The 19,915-nt window shown below is 33.5% G+C and overlaps 2 protein-coding genes across 6 annotated transcripts; both read left to right on the top strand.

Moving 5' to 3' along the window:
* The first annotated feature begins 1,460 nt into the window (after positions 1 to 1,460).
* LOC114379954 (ankyrin repeat-containing protein At5g02620-like) lies at positions 1,461 to 6,093 on the top strand. Its single transcript, XM_028338806.1, has 4 exons — positions 1,461 to 1,945; positions 2,158 to 2,754; positions 3,310 to 3,719; positions 5,049 to 6,093. The coding sequence occupies exons 2-4, from the start codon at positions 2,406 to 2,408 to the stop codon at positions 5,934 to 5,936; spliced, it is 1,647 nt and encodes a 548-aa protein (XP_028194607.1). The 5' UTR covers positions 1,461 to 1,945; positions 2,158 to 2,405; the 3' UTR covers positions 5,937 to 6,093.
* A 3,357-nt stretch (positions 6,094 to 9,450) lies between these two features.
* On the top strand, positions 9,451 to 19,193 carry LOC114379931 (E3 UFM1-protein ligase 1 homolog). Of its 5 annotated transcripts, XR_003659629.1 has the most exons (22): positions 9,451 to 9,831; positions 10,003 to 10,314; positions 10,452 to 10,718; positions 10,914 to 10,961; positions 11,245 to 11,310; positions 11,449 to 11,552; positions 12,295 to 12,388; positions 12,465 to 12,521; positions 13,097 to 13,520; positions 13,604 to 13,758; positions 13,930 to 13,995; positions 14,077 to 14,145; positions 14,228 to 14,320; positions 14,486 to 14,551; positions 14,730 to 14,776; positions 14,885 to 14,948; positions 15,330 to 15,407; positions 15,483 to 15,545; positions 16,712 to 16,804; positions 17,373 to 17,518; positions 17,673 to 17,713; positions 18,962 to 19,193. XR_003659629.1 is itself a non-coding variant. In XM_028338764.1 (21 exons), the coding sequence occupies exons 1-20, from the start codon at positions 9,658 to 9,660 to the stop codon at positions 17,475 to 17,477; spliced, it is 2,445 nt and encodes an 814-aa protein (XP_028194565.1). In that variant the 5' UTR covers positions 9,451 to 9,657; the 3' UTR covers positions 17,478 to 17,518; positions 17,673 to 17,969. The 5 variants fall into 5 exon arrangements, 3 of the variants coding, with proteins under 3 accessions (XP_028194565.1, XP_028194566.1, XP_028194564.1); XR_003659628.1 differs by having other exon boundaries at positions 17,373 to 17,713; XM_028338764.1 differs by lacking the exon at positions 18,962 to 19,193 and having other exon boundaries at positions 17,673 to 17,969.
* The last annotated feature ends 722 nt before the right edge of the window (positions 19,194 to 19,915 follow it).

Here is a 19,915-nt window from a genome sequence, read left to right as displayed (position 1 = left end):
GACAATACAATTATAATATTATATAATATTGTTATTTATTAAATTTGAAAGCAACTAAATGAGATAAAAAGTAATATAAGCTAAAAAACGAATCATTGACACGTATAGATTAAATTGGATGATATTGCTAAAGGAAAACAAATATCATGTACCAAAATAAAATTAAAAAAATCATAATGTTAAAGACATAGTTTGTAATAAAAGCTTAACAACTAAATAAATGTGCAATTCACAAAAATTTACAATTATAACTTCAACATTACAATAGATTTATAAATATGATCAAACCAAAATAAAGTTCACATTTGGATCAGAAAATTCAAAGACTATTTCCATGTCAAGCTTGAAGCTTTGGGCTTCAAAAAAGACTCTTCAGTCGGATCCAATCTTTGTTGTCTTTCGTTACTCATTGTAAACAAGACGACATTCGACACAGTCTTCTATAATCAAATGAGTGAACTTTTTGTCTTTTATAAAATAATACATACTACTTGAAACATTGTGACATAAACAATAACTTAGTTTGATATATTAGATAATAATAAAAAAATTGACAAATAAAGGTGCTTTTGAATTAATTAAGTATATGGTTAAGTAATTTACCGAGTTGCTACATGTGACTTTGTATTTGTTCAGAAGCATCTTGAAAGTGACTGAATTTGACACTTAATGATATAATGAGTATCATTTTGAAAAAAAATTTACATCACTACTGATTTTGAATATGATTAGCAAGAAGAGACACTAACCATAATAGGTTAATGTCACATGGTGATCTCCCTCAAGTCCATAGAAAGTTCTTAGTGTTATCCATCCATGTATAATGGTTAGGTTGACCAAATATTTGTTATAGACAACATCATGTATATTGTCATGTTTATCTACCAAATGTCACTGATAATCTAATTGATCCTTCCATCGTAGCCTGATCTATTGATTTCAAAATAAAATTTGAACAAAAAGTGTGAAACCATGGAAGGAAGATGAAGAGGAACAAAGCCGAGACAAGGTGGAAGTGGGAATAGCACCACAGGTGGAGCTTGTGGACATTCTTTTATTACTAGTAAAGGTAGATTTCACACCTTTTTACTCATTTTTACCGAAAACAAACAAGCATGTTTTTTTATATCTTTAATCCCATTTCAAAGTTTTTTATTTTCCCACCTCTTTCATTCAGCTGAATTAAATGAAGCATTAGTCCTTTTGAGATGATTATTAGATTAATCCTTTATCCATAATTTAATCTCTCTTACAATTTCTTCATCCAAAGTGAAAAACAGAATAGAGATATATGTTGGTACTGTGGGTAGTGCCAGGAATAATACAAAGTTCTAAAAAAATACAAAATTAAAAAAAAGAAAAAGAAAAAAAAGGATAATGGGGACTTAAAATTAGCGATGGAGGAGTCAACTGAAAAACTGTTCCTTAAAGAGAGCATTGCCCACTCGCGGCAGTGGGAATCGAAGTGCGCGTGGTACTTCCTTCTGTTAATTCCGTTTCCATTCATTGGACGCTTTCGTTTTGTTGGTCTCTCTCGTGGTTGTCTTTCACCGCATTATAGCCACCGCCGTTGCTGTTTGCCACTCTTGTTTCTTTTTATTCGTCTCTTCACTCTTCATTTTTTTATTATTCACAACACTTTCTCCTCCTTCCAATTCCATCGTCACTAAGTTACTTAAGTTTGGTAGCATAGTTCTGCTTCTGATTTAGATTCCGCATAAAGTTGTTGCTTACATGTGCCCTTCTTCTCTTATATCTTAACCATTGCCCTCTATTGCCTTAGCCTATGCTTATTCTTTTCACCTTCTAAATATTCATTGCCCAGAACCAAATCACTTTCTTTTTTTCATTCTCTGTCCTTAAAGTTCGTTGCTTTACATTACAGGGTGTCCAACCAAAGCTACCCTCAAATCTCAATGCTTTCTACCAACAACAATACAACAAGGTGAGACTCAGACTCTTCCTTCAAACTCAGTTATGACACTTTTTTTTTCTTTTCTTAAATTTGCACCTTTGTGATTACTTCTTTTTAAACTTCACTCCTCCCTCTCTCTCTTCAACATGAAGAAAATGCAATAATAAAAAAAAAAGACATAGCTTGATGCTGTGCTTTTAACTTTTTAAGTTCTAACTCAGTTTTCTTTTTTTGGTGACCAGTGCAATGATTCTGGAGGGTTGCAGGAGGATAAAAAGTTTCTGATATTTTTATTTTTTTGGGTATTGATTTGGATGATCCTCTCCTTTGAGTTGCTGCTTCAAGGAGAGAGAGAATTATTTGGGATGAAAGATGCTAGTGTTGATCTGGGTTTTTGCTGGAAGGAAGAAAAGAAGGTTCTGAATTCTGATATATAGTAATCAAGAGTCAAAACTGAGGATTCGTTAGGTTGGTGTTGAATCCAGTTCCAATGGACACACCAAATGCACAGCCGCAAGCTGCATCAGCAAGCACGCCAAGGAAAAAAATGACAAAGCAATTGACAGGTAAAAGGGATGATACACCTTTGCACTCTGCAGCAAGAGCAGGGAATATGACTGTTCTGAAAGACACGGTTGGTGGCACTGAAGAGGGTGAACTACGTGTGTTGCTGACAAAGCAGAACCATGCCGGAGAAACGGTTCTTTATGTTGCTGCTGAATATGGTTATGTTGATATGGTTAGGGAGCTGATTCAATATTATGATCTTGCTGGGGCGGGAATTAAGGCCAGGAATGGGTTTGATGCACTCCACATTGCTGCCAAACAAGGGGATTTAGGTATGTCTTCAATGTGGTTTTGTCGTCTGCTTGTTCTTTTGTGGTGTGATCTTGGGAGGGAATCTCTGTTGTGTTTTTGTTGAGATGCCTTGAAGAAAAATGCAAACAACACACTCTTTTCTATTAATGGAAATTTATTGGAAATTACAAAATTTTGTGGGTTTTGCATCTTATTCGATGAAATTTTCACATGATTTTGTAGTTTTCAATTAACTAACACGAGAGTATGTTGGAAATAATGTGTTGCTAGGACTCCTCATGCCTTGAATTTTTTTGTTAGTGGATTGTCCTGAACTAAAACCCAACCCAATATGTCTGAGCTCAAAATCTAAGACTTGTTTTTTTTACTTCCTTGGAATGTGAATCTGTTTATTGGGTTGCGCTTAGGGTAAAACAGGGGAGGGGTTGTTGATTGTATCATTGATTGAGACCCTTTGTATTTGTTCTCTGAAAAGAAATTGAGTCTCTCTGGCTATCCATGGATGTAGGTCACATTGGCCTTTTCTATTTTTTTTATTATTTTCGTACTTGCCATAACAGTTTTTCTTGTTGCAGATATTGTGAAGATCTTAATGGAGGCTCATCCTGAATTGTCAATGACTGTGGATCCATCCAACACCACAGCAGTGCACACCGCTGCATTACAAGGGCATACTGAGATAGTGAAGCTTCTATTGGAAGCAGGTAGTAATCTGGCAACCATATCTAGAAGTAATGGGAAAACAGCTTTGCATTCTGCTGCGAGAAATGGACATTTGGAGGTTGTGAAAGCGCTTCTGGGGAAGGAGCCTTCAGTTGCAACACGGACTGATAAGAAGGGACAAACAGCAATTCACATGGCAGTGAAGGGACAGAGTCTTGAGGTGGTGGAGGAGTTGATAAAAGCTGATCCCTCAACAATAAACATGGTTGATAATAAGGGTAACACAGCATTGCATATAGCAACCAGGAAGGGCAGGGCTCGGGTAAATTAGACTATGCCTGTCATAATTATGCTTATATTTACATAAAAACTTCATATGTAAGATTGTAATGATAAGAAGAAGAATGTGATTTAGATCACCATTCACTTATAATGTTCTTTTCGTGGTGTGCCTATCCTGCATAGAAAACAAGAATATCATATTGTTTGATAGTACTCTATTAGGAATTCATGATAGCAATAAGCTTGAATGATTTCTTCGGTATGGTGGAAGTTCAATTATCCTTTTCTTTTAGTTTAAAATGAGTCCATAATCTTTTATTACTAAATGAAAACAAAGATAGTGAAAATCCTAATTTTTTATGATATTTGGTTAATCATTTTGGGAACAGTAATCTGAATTCTGAAGTCATTTTGAGTTACTTTTAGTGCCTGTTATGTTATGCGCTTGTTCCCAGGACGGATGAAAAATGTAAGAATAGATTTGGCCAACATTTGGGTTGAAATCTGATTTATAGTTGTTGTTGTGGCCTATTTGCCTAATTGGTCCCTTGAACAGTTTATGTGTGTTCTTCATGGCAACTGAGGATTCAATTTTTACATTATTTTAGATGCGAGGAATTTTGACCTCCAAGAGATATGCATATGTAGCGTCTATGAGTGTTGAACTTATTCAGCCTTGCAATGTTTTGATTTGTAATATTTATAACAATGTTCAAGTTCAGGTCTTGGTTAGCTCAGACCTAGGTCTCATGGTAGGATCCTTTTGAACATTGTGGTCCTTGGCTTTTACATTCTGAAAGTGCTTGCGAAAGCATATTGTTTTTTAAATTAGAACTGTCTTTAACATTTTTGTCTGTTGAAAAGAATGAAAGAAAAAAGAAGGAAATTTAGAGTGCATGGTCTTATTTTAGTGACTAGATTCTTGAGTTGAAGAGTCAATAACCAGAAATAATGTTGAAACATTTATGGCTAGGAGTTAGTCTTGAACCAATTTCACATTCATGACAAATGGTTTTTTGAGGTAAAACCGTAAAAGAACAGGATGGTTAATAACATATAGCACGATACTCATCATGAACATGAAGGAACATTCACCTGTGTCTCTGTAAGAGGGAGCAGTAGATACACATCATTTGATAAATCATCCTTTTCTGCTTACCTATTAACAAGACTAGAATTGATCCTTTTGTGTGACTGAGTCATCTCAATATAGCAATCCAATCCAAGTCATCTTCAATTTGCTGTAATGCAAATGAATTGCTAGCATAAAGTATAAAATAACAATGTGGCTGGAAAAGTTAATTTAATATTTGTTTCTAAGTTATTGGATTAATGGTAGAGTCTGAACTCTTAATTTCTCTTTGTGCAGATTGTTAAGTTGCTTCTTGGGCAGACAGAAACCGATGCCTTGGTAGTTAACAGATCCGGCGAAACTGCACTAGACACAGCTGAGAAAACTGGTAACTCTGAAGTTAAAGACATTCTCCTGGAACATGGTGTCCGAAGAGCCAAAGCCATAAAGGCTCAACCAGGAACAGCCACAGCCCGAGAGTTGAAACAGACTGTGAGTGACATAAAGCATGAAGTCCACTACCAGTTGGAACACACGCGCCAAACTCGAAGAGGTGTTCAAGGCATTGCCAAACGCATCAACAAAATGCATACTGAAGGACTCAACAATGCAATAAACTCCACAACTGTGGTTGCAGTCCTCATTGCCACAGTTGCCTTTGCAGCAATCTTCACAGTCCCCGGCCAATTTGCTGATGAACCAAAAGACATCCCTGCAGGTTCAGGAATGACCATTGGTGAAGCAAACATAGCCCCACAAGCTGCATTTCTCATTTTCTTCGTCTTTGATTCCATCGCCCTCTTCATTTCTCTGGCCGTGGTGGTGGTGCAAACCTCGGTTGTGATCATAGAAAGCAAAGCAAAGAAGCAGATGATGGCCATCATTAACAAGCTAATGTGGTTGGCTTGTGTGCTTATTTCTGTGGCCTTCTTGGCACTGTCATTTGTAGTGGTGGGGAAGGATCAGAAGTGGCTTGCAATTGGAGTCACTATCATAGGGACAACTATAATGGCCACAACTTTGGGCACCATGAGTTACTGGGTCATTAGGCATCGCATTGAGGCCTCAAACTTAAGGAGCATTCGGAAATCTTCAATGGGAAGCAGGTCAAGGTCTTTTTCAGTATCAGTTATGTCAGATTCTGAGCTACTAAACAATGACCGCAAGATATTGTATGCCATATAGAATCACTAATAAAGCCTTGTTGCCCTTTCATTTACTCTCTTTTTTCCACGGCCTGATGGATTTATATCCAACTAAAGTGAGTACAATCATACTAGCTTGATGTTTAATACTCTATTTTCCCCAGCTCTCTTATGATGTGGGGTTTGTTTCAGGTTTCGAATCTGAGTCTTAGTGATCTTATCCAATTTAAACAAGATTGTTTTTAATGGAGGATACAATCTAGATAAAAAAAATCACATTATTTTAATATAATGATTCTAATTTTAATTAATAAAATATAAATATATATGAATTGATTAATTTTCATTACATTGATTCAAGTGGATCTGATTCAGATCTCTTAAGTAATATGTACCAAAGGTGCTTAGTTAAGGATTTTTTTTTTTACAAAAATTTATAATTAATAAAATTTTCATACCATACCATGGATCTGATTCAAATCTTTTAAGTAATATGTATCAATGGTGTTTAGTTGATTTTTTTACAAAAGTTTATAATTAATAAAATTGGTAAATCCTTCATACCATTAAACTGATAACAAAAAAATGAATTGGTTCAAGAAATGATACTATGTTATTAGTTAAAGAATAAATCGTTAGTTCATTTACTAATCTACACGCCTTTTTAAGTACTGATTAAGTTATTATTAATCAATATAAAAATCATGTTAATATACATAAATAACACGTTTGCTTTTACAAAAAGTACAGCCCCATTGTCCCACGGTAAAAAGGAGAAAAAAGAGAACAAATAATTTTTCTTCCCATTCATTGAACCAAGCCAGACAGTTTTCTAGTATCTCAGGTACAACGAAGTTGTAACAAAAAATAAAAAAGAAGAGGACAAAATGCAAAAAACAGCTGTCCCAATTATTGTCATAGTTGACATTTTAGTTTATATTTTTTTCTGCTATGCGACAAGATGTATAAAGAGTTAAAGACACATCGAAATGACTAAAACATGGCATCAGTTAAAGAAATCAAATGAGAGCTTTCTTGCTGTTGGGCCTAATGTATGATTTGTCTGGACTGTGATGTTCATATCTGCTGGACTGAATGACCTGATCAAGACTATGCTTAGTAGTTGATACTTGGTAGGTTGAATCAGTGTTGTAGTAATATTTCTGTTTCTCTTGTTTTGCAGTTTCCTCTTCAATCCAATGCATGACACAAAAATACAGTAATTTACTTTTTGTTTTTGACTTTCATTGTCAGTACAAACATTGAAAAAAGTCTTACTGAAACAAGCTTATTCTGTGTTATTGCTGATTTTTAAAATGTACTATTTTAAGTTAATTAATAATTAATAATAAACCATGAAACTACTTCACCCATAAATATTTGGGACTTTTAAGTATGTAACCGATAAATATTCTATTGATCCTAGGAACAAATCAAAAAGCCAATGTCATAATCTCATTTCAATTCGAAAAAGCAAGAGCAAGTTCATAGCACATGATATTCATTTGGGCTAAAAAAAATTATCTTGAAAATGGATATGGAACTCAGAGGGAGAATGTTATGTCTTAAATATTCATTAATGACTAATGAATTCACTTTATGCTCTTTCTCAAACTGCATTCAATAAGAACTTTTATTTTTATGAGATTTTTTTTCCACATATCTCCTTATAAGACAATCTTCTTTAAGACATAATTAAACATTAAATATAAATATTTTTCTTAATAAAAACTCAAATATCAGTTCAACACGTTATAAGAGAATATCTCTTTTCGGCCGACCTAATCATTTTTGGTTGTTATTTTGAGATTGAATATATATAACTTAAAGCTCTTGAAAATGTAAACTAATGATTAATAAGAATGAATGAACTAGTAAAAAATTTAATTGAAATATGCTCGTAATGTAATAGTTTTCTACTATGCCATTCAAATATAGTTTACTTTATATGTAAGTTTGTCAATTTTAATATAATTATTTTAAAAATGATTTCTAATCAAATGTTAATGTAATAAATTTTGTCCTTATAATGTATGACAATTAAAGTCATAAGTAAATCTTTTGTTAAATTTGTGGTATGGCTAATGACTTATAAAATGTCTAGATTTGATCCAATAAAAGTACACCATGATGATAACAGGAAAAGAAAATCATTAAACTAGACTCAAGTTTGACATGATTATGACGTAGAATCTCAAATGAAACTATTCCTTTCCTATAAACTATAATTTACGAAAAGAAAAGAAAAATGGCTTGACCATTAGGTTGATTGACACTTCTACACTTTTTAATGATATATTTTGTACTTTTTTTAGAATATTTTTTAAAGAGTCTATTAAGTGAGTAAATAATCATTACATGAATAGTGTCAATCCATCACAACTTGTTATATATAAAAAGTTTATTAACATTTAAAATAATAATCTTTAAAATTATACTAACAATAAATTATTGAGAGTGTAAGAGGTTTTACATAGTCAATGTATGAATTAAGTATAATTTTTAAGGTAGTTTATCAAAGTTAATAAACTTATCATTAATGATAATTTGTAATGAAATGAAAATGTAGAAACATTTTATACTACTTTACATATCCTGTTTTCTAATAATCAAATTTATTTTTTCATTAAATCTATAATCCAATTTCACAACTCATCCTAGACAACTAAGGCCTCGAAATTGGGCATACATAGGCCCAATTTTCAGCTTTTATGGACCTAGCTTGTTCATAAACTTAGAACTAAAAATTGCTTTATGCACCCCAAAATTTGTAAAGTCCTCATCTTACCCTTCTTCCCTCGGTCACTCTTTTTTTTTTTTCTCCATCTTCCTCCTCGCATCGAATATTCTCTTCGCCGCCACCAATCCTTTCCCTCGCACCTCTGTGTTGTCGGCACAACCTCTTCACCCTTTGAATTCCAGATTCAGAGTTACATACAAATGTATTACGGATGGTGATACGTAATTTTACAGTGTAAAACTATGAGCTGCTACTTGATAAAATTATTTTACAGTGCATAATTTATTTTTCATAAAAAATAAAAAAGCTGAAAATTAAAAAAATATTGATTTAAAGTCACTTTTTTTTATTAATATTTAATTTTTCTAAAAAAATATCTAATTAATCACTTATAATAATATCTTTCATTCTAATCACATTTTTTTATCTATAAAATTTGAATATAAAATCTTACTAAAAATGTTTGAGTCTAATTTTAGTCATACCAACCACAAATCCATAAAATTATAGAAACTAAGCTCATATAAGTAATAGTACACGTGTTTGATAGCTAAAAGAAGTCCGTTACTATTATTATAATTATAATTCAACAAGATTTCACCATGCACGACAAATTGTTGATTATACGGGTTATCTTCAAATTCATATCAATATCCTTTCTAATTTCTAATTGATTTAAAATTGTAAAATTTTGTATAATTAAAATGCATAAAAATTAAACACTAATATTTTACTATTTTGCAGAAGGATTAAAAGTATATATAAGAGACTAAAACTATACATATATATATATAAAAAAAAGGTTAATAACCAATAGCATTAGGAAGAGATCATTTCGTCCTTAATCCAAATTTCCTTCTTCAACAAAATCGTGTGACCCGATCACAATTGCAGTGGTCACTGCAAATACAAAACCGAAGAACATTTCAGGGATCCAAACGCCCAATCGGATTCGCAAGCTCGGAAGAGCGAAAGAGAAACGCATTGCAATCTTCTTCGGTGCGTGCGTGAAGATCGAACCATGGATGACGAATTGCTCGAGCTGCAGCGAGAATTCGAGTTCGCACAGCAAGCCAAGTCCAGCATTCGATTATCGGAGCGAAACGTCGTCGAATTGGTCCAAAAACTGCAGCAACTCCAATTCATCGATTTCGAGCTTCTGCACACTGTCTCCGGCAAAGAATATATCACTCTCGTACGCTCTCTCTCTGCTTCGCTTCTCTCGCCTATTAGGTTTCCGCGTTCGTAATTTTATTTTCAATGAATTTGATTGAATTCGATAGTCGATTGTGTTTCCGTGCTTCGTTTACTATGTTGTGCTGATTCTTAGTCGAACGTTTATTAATGCGATCGTGCATGCTGTTAGGATCAGCTGAGGAACGAGATGGTGGCGGAGGTGAAGAAATTAGGGCGCATTTCTTTGATCGATCTCGCTGACGCTACTGGAGTTGACTTGTACTACGTGGAGAAACAGGCTCAGAGCGTTGTAACAGAACACGGAGAACTGATGTTGACTCAGGGAGAAATTATGTCGGAGTCTTATTGGGACTCGATTGCAGAAGAGATTAACGAGAGGCTTCAGGAATGTAGTCAGATTGCTCTGACCGAACTCGCCGCGCAATTGAACGTAGGTTTGGACTTGGTTTCCTCCGTGTTGGAGCCGCGCCTTGGAACAATTGTGAGTTTGTGTGTGTGTGTGTGTGTTGGTTTGAATTGAACCGTGTTGTGTTAAATTTGGAATGAGAGTGATAATTGTGTTTTGGTGAGTAATCAGTGAGAATTTGGAATGACAGCACAATCCGTTTTTGAAAATAGGTGAAAGGAAGGCTTGAAGGTGGACAGTTGTATACTCCTGCCTATGTGGCTCGTGTTGGTGCCATGGTTCGTGGTGCTGTGCGGGGCATCACCGTTCCCACGAATTTGACTGTGGTATGGAGCTCATTGCAGCAGTTGCTGCAAGAAATTGATGGAACCAGTGGTTTGGCTGTTGAAGGATCTTTCTTCCAGTCTTTGTTTAATGGACTTGTGAAGGAAGGCAAGGTTCTAGGGTCGCTTCGTGCAGGAGTACACTGGACGCCCGCTGTAAGTGGATCCTTCCCTAACTAACTAGGAGTCTAGGATCTCAGTTCACATCAATAATCCTCTGACGGTCTGATCATTAGAGCCTATGGGTAGAAGTAGTCAACTGCTGCGGCATATCCCTTGGGGCATTGAACTAAGATCCTATATCTTTAGAAAGTATTTGTTATGACTTCCATTTCTTATGTCACTCAACAGGTATTTGCTGTAGCTCAAAGGGAGTTTGTGGACTCATTCTTTTCTCAGGTAGGAACTCTCACTTCTCTCATCTTTCTCTTTCGTTGAAGATGCCACAACTTTGCCTACTTCTAGTATATGATCTATTCATCAGAGCTATATAATTGTCTTTACAAGTTTGATAGATTGAACTTGTATACTGACTGACTTTTATCTGTTTATTCTTTGTAAATTGTATCTTTTACATGTATATTCTTTGTAAATTGCTTCTTTTACCTTCTCATTATCTTTTGGCAAAGCAAAATTCTGAACCCCTCTGCATTCATTTTTGCCATCTTTTTGTATGCTATAGAATTCTTTTATCACATATGAAGCGCTGCACAAACTTGGAATTCCCCAGCCCATTCAATTCTTGCAGGTAGCTAAATTGCTCCTATGTTGATTCTTTTTCTAAATAATAACTATTAGGATCATAGATATATGTGAAATGAATACTTTGTACTACTTGTTTCCCTAGCTTAGTTAATGAAGCCTAAGTTTGCGCAATCCAATTTAGTCCAGATATCCTGAAGGCAAGCCGCTAGTTACAACATTTGTTCATTCCTCGATGATTGAGATGGTAGATGCTTCTACTGAGGATGCTCTTGACCGTGGTAGCTGGTAAGCACCATAACATTTTTTTCCGCATTATCCCTAGTTTTTGTTTCCATTCCTTTCTTCATTACTAAATTCAGCCAGGCTTAATACTATCAATTGATCTACTAATTGCAGTTGTACAGTATAAACTAAATATTTTGAATTATTGTCATGTATATAGTGGTGATTTTCTTATCTGATGGATGACTGTTGTGAACTTGTGATATTTTTACTCATCTATCCCTCTGATTTAAACTAACTTTCACATTACCTAGTTATTGGCTTAGCAAAAATAGATATCCAAATTAGACTATAACATGTTCTTTTGTAAACTCTAATTTACTTATCGTTCCCAGTATCAATAATATGCATGACTTTATTTAAGGGGTCTGGATGAGTTGGTGAAGACACCGGCACGCCCTAAAACCCAACTTCTCTTGTTGCCCTTGTTATGTTAAAATTTGTTTCTTCGTATGGATAATGTTTGTTGCCACTGGATGATAATGAATGATCCAATTTTATTGGTTTTGCTCTCTCTCTCTAGTCCTAGGCAGAACTAGATACATCTATATGTTGTGTTCTTGAATTTGAAAACTCTTGTGGTGAAAGTTTGGTTAATTTCTGTGAGAATCTTTATGCTATGTGAGATGTAGTGCAAGAATTTTCTTGACATTGTTTCCAAAAATTATTGCAAGTTATATTTACTATTTACTCTTTGGAAGAAATTTCTTTCTAAGCATTGTATTCTGATATAACAATGCTGCAGGAGTGATTCTCTTTCCTTATTGCCTTCATCATTTACACCCCAAGATGCATCTAAAATGTTGTCCCTATGTCAATCTATTCAAAATGCTGTTAAGGTGATATTTAACCACATTGTAGATTTATGCTCAGTGTATTTGATTCATGTGTTGATAAGCTTTATTTTGTTTGCAGTCTAACAAAGCACATATTTTTGGGGATTTTTATGTGTTGAGCAGCAGCTTTATAAAGGTCCGTTGTGGCATTTGATATAGTCATGTAGATGTCAACTTAATTATTTAATTATACAACCACATTGCCTATTTTATAGTGCAAATGCTACTACTATGTCCAGTTTGATGATTGGTTTAATAGATTAGGTTAGTATTGCCAATGAGAACAACAATTAAGATGCTAGACATATGTTATGAAATTTGCTTAGAAGAGGTTCAGCAGTTTAGTGAATACACTGTTCAGAAAATTGATGCTCTGGTCACCATCACAACATGGCTATCAATGGGAACCCTAAAAAAAGTGGTGATATAAAATACCTGCAGTGCCATCTACTGTACAGAACGGAGTAAGATGTTAGGTTAATATGTATGACCCTTTTTTTTAGTGAACATATGTATGACCCTTTTGGGCTTTATATTTCTTTCTGTGATTAATTTCTTTTACTATGTGCAGATTTTGGTTTCGTATCTTCTCTCATTGCTTAAGAACCAAAATCAATTGTAGAAGTTACTGTTGAATAAAAAAAATATCTATATGCAACTATTTTTTATTGTTGGTTTACTGATGCCATGTTTCTCTCCCTCGTCTACTAGGACATCTGTGATCGTGTTGTGCGAGAATTGGAGACATTAGGTGTTTCAGGGTCTGCTGGTGACTTTCAAGTATCCAACGAAGCAAAATTAGGGCATGAGTCAAGCAGGTTGAATGACTCCAATGAGATGGCGAGTGATGGTGGTGCCAACAGGCTTGCTGATAAAGGATCAAAGAAAAAAAAGGGGAAAGCCACTGGGAATACAGTAGCAAATCTATCTGAAAGTGCTGCAGATAACCAGGAACAGACTTTGACAAAATCTAAGAGAGGCCAGAAAAGAGGTAAGGATACATCTTCACAGACGTCAGATTCAAAGACAGGTTCTAGGAAAGAATTGCTTAAAATGAAAGAGGATAATCCCGGTCCCTCAGAAGAATGGATCATGCAGAAAATTACAGCATTAGTTTCCGATTTTGAAGAACAAGGTCTGTTGATTTAGATATCAAATTTGTTCTTTTTCCTATACATGTTACCCAATGTTCTCAAATGCAATGCTATAAATTGTTAGGTATAGATGACCCTGAAACAATTCTAAGGCCTTTGGCTAACCAATTAAGGCCTACAATAATCAGTTCTTGGATGGAGAAAAAGAAGGCATTGCTTACAAACAATGCAGAAAGAATGAAACGTTTGCTTGATAATTTGCAAAAGAAACTTGATGAGGTTTGACGGCTAAAGTTTCATTTTTTTTTTGTTTTTTCTGCATCCACTATTGTTCTGTCTTTATGTAGCTTTATTTCTTCTTTAATTCAAGGGTATTTATCTAGCCATGCAAAATTAGTGGCCTTTTATATGTACAGTTTCCTATGTGCGTTGTTTTTTTTTTTTTGGCAGTCTTTCTTAAACATGCAGCTGTATGAAAAAGCCTTAGAACTGTTTGAAGATGATCAATCAACTTCTGTAAGTTTGATTAAGTTATTTGAAATTTGGGGTTATTTTCTTGGATGAAACAAAATAAGTTAATGCATATATGATGCCCAGGTTGTTTTGCATAGGCATTTACTAAGGACGGTAGCAGCTCCTATGGTGGATATGCTTCTTCAAAACCTGGTATTATATCTAAACAAGTTATTCGTTATGTTTCATGAGATTTAATAAGATCTAAATCTAATGCTGGATTTATCATCTGCAGGATGAGCACAACAAATTAAAGAATGGACATGACGAGCAGGAAGCTCCAAATTCTGAATCTGTTTCACTTAGTCCTGGAGACAGAACTGTCATTGTAAGAATAAGGCATTATTCAGTATTTGGCATAATTACATTCATCATTTTTCTGTTTTTTAGTGTATCAAATTTTGTATTAGTCTCGTATTTTTTCTGAAGATCATCATTTGGAATGAGCACATAGAATGGCATTAAATCTCTTATTTATTATGTTCTTTTGCAGTTTAAGAGTTTTCCAGGAGCTCTTGCAAATAAGGCTCTTGCTGTTGTAGAAGCATTGGAGGGAAAGGTTAGCATTTTTAATTCAGAAGCAATTCTCATTGTTAAGGTTCATTATATAGGTTTACCTCACTTTTCAATTCACAATTACAGCTGGTTGGCTGGAAATATCTTTTTAGAACATGAAACTTATTATTCTGTATTACTTCTTAATGGTTTAACTAATATTTGAATATTCAATACAACAGAGTGTGGAGATATTCATGGCTGCTTTTAGAATGGTAACAGAAGAGAGGTAATGTGTCTTTTTTTTTTCTTTGTAGGACTTTATCATTGATTTGACCTCCAGTTCTTCTGTCCTGATGTGAACCCTAATACATAGCTTGTTCATTAATTTTTCCAGTGGGTTGCCTTTGAAAAAGCTTGACAAGAAACTAGAAAGAACACTTTTACATTCATATCGTAAGGTATTTATGTTTACATTTATGTAAAAACTTAAATATAATTTTTTGGATGTTAGATTCTACTCAATTTTCACACAAGAATATTCTTTGTTAATAATGAAAACATCATCTTTAATTTATTTTTATTCATAAATTTTACTTAAATTTGATAATTTATAAGATACTCTAACAGGGGAAAATATTAAGCGAGTTGAAATTTATGGTTAATTAATCCTTTTGTCTTTAGTTTATCTTTATCATTAATTGTATTTCAACAATGATTTGTAATTCTCCTTAATATTAGTTAGTGAAGCAATTCCATGTAAAACTCTGTCAGTTTTGTAAGGATACCCTACAATTTGATTGTTCTTAAACTGTGTGCCTTCTATCATTGTTATTAAATAGGAGTTGACAGCTCAAGTTTCTGCTGAGACTGACCCTGTATCGCTTCTTCCAAAAGTTGTGTCTTTACTTTATATCCAGGTAACTACAGTCTTTCTTTTTTTTTTGCTCCCACCTCCCTTTTTCCATTATAAACATGGATACTTGTATGAATAGGTTTACCACAAAGCACTTCAAGCTCCTGGAAGGGCCATTTCTGTTGCTATTTCCCATTTAAAGGTATGTTCTTTCTGTCAATTGATTTAGTTGTGCATCAAATCATAACTAGAACAACTAGTAATATAAAATTATAAATACCAAATAATGATGATATGGTCACCAACCTAGGAATTGCTCTTTTTTTTCTATTTCCACTAAATAATAATTTTAGTTGAGTTGAACGCCTAAGATAGACAGTGACATCAAATCTGTTGTAATTGTAATTGGAATGAAGCCTGCTGGTGTTTCCCATCCAGACTTCTTATCCATTATGATTGCATATCTTACTGATAGAACCTAGATCCAAGCAGTCTGTCTCATGTTACAATTGAATGGTTGTATAATGCAATGCTATTATTCATGATCCTCATATGTTTTATTTAACATCTAGGATTTTACAATTTTAACCTTTATAGAATTGTTTGCTCAGTGTATTTTTTCTTATTTTTTGTTGGGTGGGGTAGGGGTACCCAAATTGGTCCCTTAAAAGCACTTTAGTCCTAAGTGTTCCATATATGAAATCTTTAGGGACTAAATTGTGTTTGTTTAATTTTTTCAAGACTCAATTGAGTGTTTATTTTAATTATTTTTTTTTCTGGGGTGCTTGCTTTAATATTATGATCACTGCAATCTGATTTGGTCTACCAGCTGCTGCAGTGTGACATTCTAGTTCATGTTTCTTCTGCGATCACCGAATCAGTCAAGCAATAGGAATGGGTTCAAATTTGATACACTATTAACATAAAGTAGTAAATGCTATTATGTTTTTTACACTTATATTCTGTTGAAAATAATTTGCAACACCTACCTTGCTTCACATCACATACAATGAATGTTTTAGGCTCATTTTTGCTCTAGCTTTGACAATGATGTAGAATGAGACAACCAAACAAAGGAAAAAGGAATCCTCAGGTTTCCAATAAGAACAATGAATACTTTAGAATTGAAAAACAACCAATAATATTTTTTAATTTAATCACAATCAAAAGCTGAATAGCACAAGACACCTAAAGTGCTAAAGGGGTGTTCAAAAGTGATGATTTGAAGTAGTCTAAACCCTAGTTTTTTTCTTCATTTTGTAATATAGCTAGTTGTCACGGTGTTTGCAATGCAGTCTATGTAATGGTGTACAATAACAATTTTATAGAACTTCTCCCTGATTTTGTTTAATGTGTATTAATTGTCAGGATAAGCTAGACGAGTCAGCATGCAAGATTTTAACTGATTATCAAACTGCCACAGTGACTCTTTTGACATTATTAGCAGCTTCACCCGGTGATGTGAGTAGCTATTAATCAATCATGCATCCTTCTCACGTACATGTCATATCAAGTTTGATTTATGTATCTCTTATAAGTATCATTCAAGTAGTGCTATTCTTTTAAGGCTAAATTTTCTCGTACAGTTTTTCCAATCATTTTTTTAAGTAGCTAGAATTTTTTTCCCTCTGACTTCTATATGAGCTCTTTTACATAAAAAGCTTTTTTAAGATTAGTAAAGAAGTACCAGCTGAAAACACTCGGTTAATTTTTTTTTTTTTTTTTAAAAAACATCCAAACAGAAAAATGATCAATGAAAGCAATATTCGAAGGTTGTCTTTCTATCTCTTTTTTTGAGAGACAGTGTCACATTTGTGAATGTTTTGATCACCCAATTTAGGTTGTTTGGTTTAATTTATTTTAAAGAAATAATCACTTGTTTTTATTAACCTCTGGAGAGAGTTTTTGAAAAGATTAAGTGACTATCTTAAAAAGTAATTGTTTCCAAACATGCACACAATATTTAGATTATTTTGAATAATTAAAATAATGTATATTGTGTACTACTTTTTCTTCCCATTTTCTACAGGAAGAGGATTGTGCATCTGATAGGATTTTGAGTAAAAAGGAGCTTCTAGAGAGCCAAATGCTGGACCTCAAAAGCTTGGTTTTGAGCACCTCCCAATCTTCGTAAAAATTTGTAAAGCCAAATTGACTGCTGAATCAAGCTTCATCGTAAGGATGCATTAATTTTGTGTTGTCTATTTTCTTAGGTTCAACAAAGCTATCATACGTTGCATTTTGCTAAAGTAGACAATGCTGGGAAGTTAGATTAGATTTTGTCGCTATTCATTTTACTCTAATTCACACTACAATCATCATGTCGCAGGAAAGCCTCTTAACCAAAGATTTATACTTGCTTAATTGAAGGTATGCTGGTTTCTAAACTCTTCTGAATGAAAACTTCTTGAGTAGACTAAACCAATTTGCCAAATAAACATTTCATCATTTATAGAAAGCTGACTTTTAGCAAGTGTTGAATGTTTTACCCTGAAAATTCTGAAGTTTTTTATATTGCATTTTTTTTTCTTTTACTTAATTTTTATGTATCAATTCAGTGGCTAAATGCTAATGAGCTTGTATTACAATCGAAGCTTCTTAATATTGCATTATCTTCTCATCGAAAGAGATAAATTCGATAACTCAAATAAAAAAGAAATGTTAATACAAGAGTTTAATTATTATGCATTGACACTGTAAAATATTTTTATACTAATATTCAATTATAAATTACTGTTAATATCATATTTAAAATAATTATTATAAAAGTCAATAGGTTGTTTGATCAAGTAAGGGAAACTCAATGGAATTCATAATTGTCTCAATATTTTTTTCTAATTGTCTAATCTAATTGTCTAAATAGTCAAGAATTAAGACCATTCTAATGCTCCCCTTCGCCATGCATAAACTGAACCAACAATTAGAATAAGCACCAATATGAAAGCTTCTATAAATACGGATACCCCTAATAGATCCAGCAAATGCAATATAAGCATTTGGTTCAGCAATAATGATATCCCCCAACATGCCAAAACTAGCAGTTACCCCCAGTAGTGGGAGATGTAAGTATGGATACATAAAATAACTTTTTATTTTTTTGATAATCATACAAAGCAGGAGAGATTTTAGCCATTTGCATCAAGCTCAAACTTCCTTCTTGCATATGCGCTCCTCCGGATTCACATACCAGAATAAGAGGTAAAAGTTGATTAGTAGCATATTCTATCAAACGGGTGATTTTACCATACATAATAGATTCTGATTGAATAATAAGTTATGATTGAATGACGGTATTAAAGTGTTTTACATTGTCAAAGTATATCCTATTTTCTCTAAATATAATCAAGTAAAACTTTAAAATAGGATATACATTGGTTGATGACAAATTTTCTGATAACTAATTGCTCGAGTCCAATCTTTAAAACTTTACACTTGGAACGGCCATGATGACGGGAGCTGAGTCACAATTACCAACACTTATTCAGGTGGAATGCAGAATGCTAATTGAATCATGGTTTTTTTTTTTCAGTATTGTCATGTATTTAGAACCACGAACATACTACTCGGATCATTCATCATCTGATATCTTTCTCTTGCTACTCATCTTTGTTGTTACAGAACCACAAATGCAATAACACAAAATCTTCATGCAAACAAGCTCTACCATTTGCTCAAGTGCAACAAATTTCTTTTGTTACCAGATGCGAAGCCCATTTGTCTACAGTTTCCTAGCACCACATGTTTTATGTAAAATCTATGACTAAATTTAAACATTTATCTCAGTTAGATTCAACAATTTAAAACTATTAAAATATCAACTTAAAAACAATCAGACCTTTTAGAACAAGTAGCCAACAATTGAAGAACCTTGAAATGTCATGATGTTGATGACAGCAAAAGGGCAGGAAAAATGTCAATAACGAGTCTAGCAATTTAAAAGTAATGTCGTCCTATATACATCGTTCTCAACCTTTGCTCTGTACAACATAACTTTTACAGCAATTAAAGCCATGGCCAATGGCTTTGCATCAAAGTTTGGTGCTAGCATGTAATGCGTGATACACGAGCTTTCATATACTAGTACAGTAGTCACCATTAACCATCGATCAGTTGAAACCATCCTACAAGCTGGGCCAACCTAGACTACACATCAGGGATTATTATACCCTCACATAAACTGCAATATACTAATAAATTAATAATAGACCCCAAAAAGGCAATACAATAAGCTGGTCGTTACAGGTGAGAGGAGGATGGCATAATCTGATATCTAAAACGTGGAAAATCGTTTTTTCAAATGCTTTATCAGAAGGCTGCATAAAGAAAGACAACTATATTTTACAAACAAACTATTTCAAAATCCCTATCACGTAGTCCCAACCATTTTTTTTAAATTAAACCTTTAACAGTAAATACTAAATATACTACTTCATGATTCATCAATTCAACCTCATTCAAATCGGAAAAAATTACACATTTAAATATTACATAATATGGTTAGTGACAAACCTAATATAAAATTATTAAAAAACTTACATGTCTAACAAAATGAAAAATCCATAATTAATAGTC

This window comes from Glycine soja, chromosome 12, assembly GCF_004193775.1.
Source record: "Glycine soja cultivar W05 chromosome 12, ASM419377v2, whole genome shotgun sequence".
In the NCBI taxonomy this organism is placed as follows: domain Eukaryota; kingdom Viridiplantae; phylum Streptophyta; class Magnoliopsida; order Fabales; family Fabaceae; genus Glycine; species Glycine soja.
This window is presented reverse-complemented; position numbering and strand designations above follow the sequence as displayed.

What these genes read in the sequence shown, in the direction of transcription:
- LOC114379954 (XM_028338806.1), top strand. Translation starts at nt 2,406, where the DNA reads ATGGACACACCAAATGCACAGCCGCAAGCTGCATCAGCAAGCACGCCA. An exon ending in TGCCAAACAAGGGGATTTAG is followed by an intron (nt 2,755 to 3,309) that starts GTATGTCTTCAA and finishes TTCTTGTTGCAG; the next exon opens with ATATTGTGAAGATCTTAATG. An exon ending in CCAGGAAGGGCAGGGCTCGG is followed by an intron (nt 3,720 to 5,048) that starts GTAAATTAGACT and finishes CTCTTTGTGCAG; the next exon opens with ATTGTTAAGTTGCTTCTTGG.
- LOC114379931 (XM_028338764.1), top strand. Translation starts at nt 9,658, where the DNA reads ATGGATGACGAATTGCTCGAGCTGCAGCGAGAATTCGAGTTCGCACAG. An exon ending in GAGTACACTGGACGCCCGCT is followed by an intron (nt 10,719 to 10,913) that starts GTAAGTGGATCC and finishes GTCACTCAACAG; the next exon opens with GTATTTGCTGTAGCTCAAAG. An exon ending in TGAGCAGCAGCTTTATAAAG is followed by an intron (nt 12,522 to 13,096) that starts GTCCGTTGTGGC and finishes CTCGTCTACTAG; the next exon opens with GACATCTGTGATCGTGTTGT.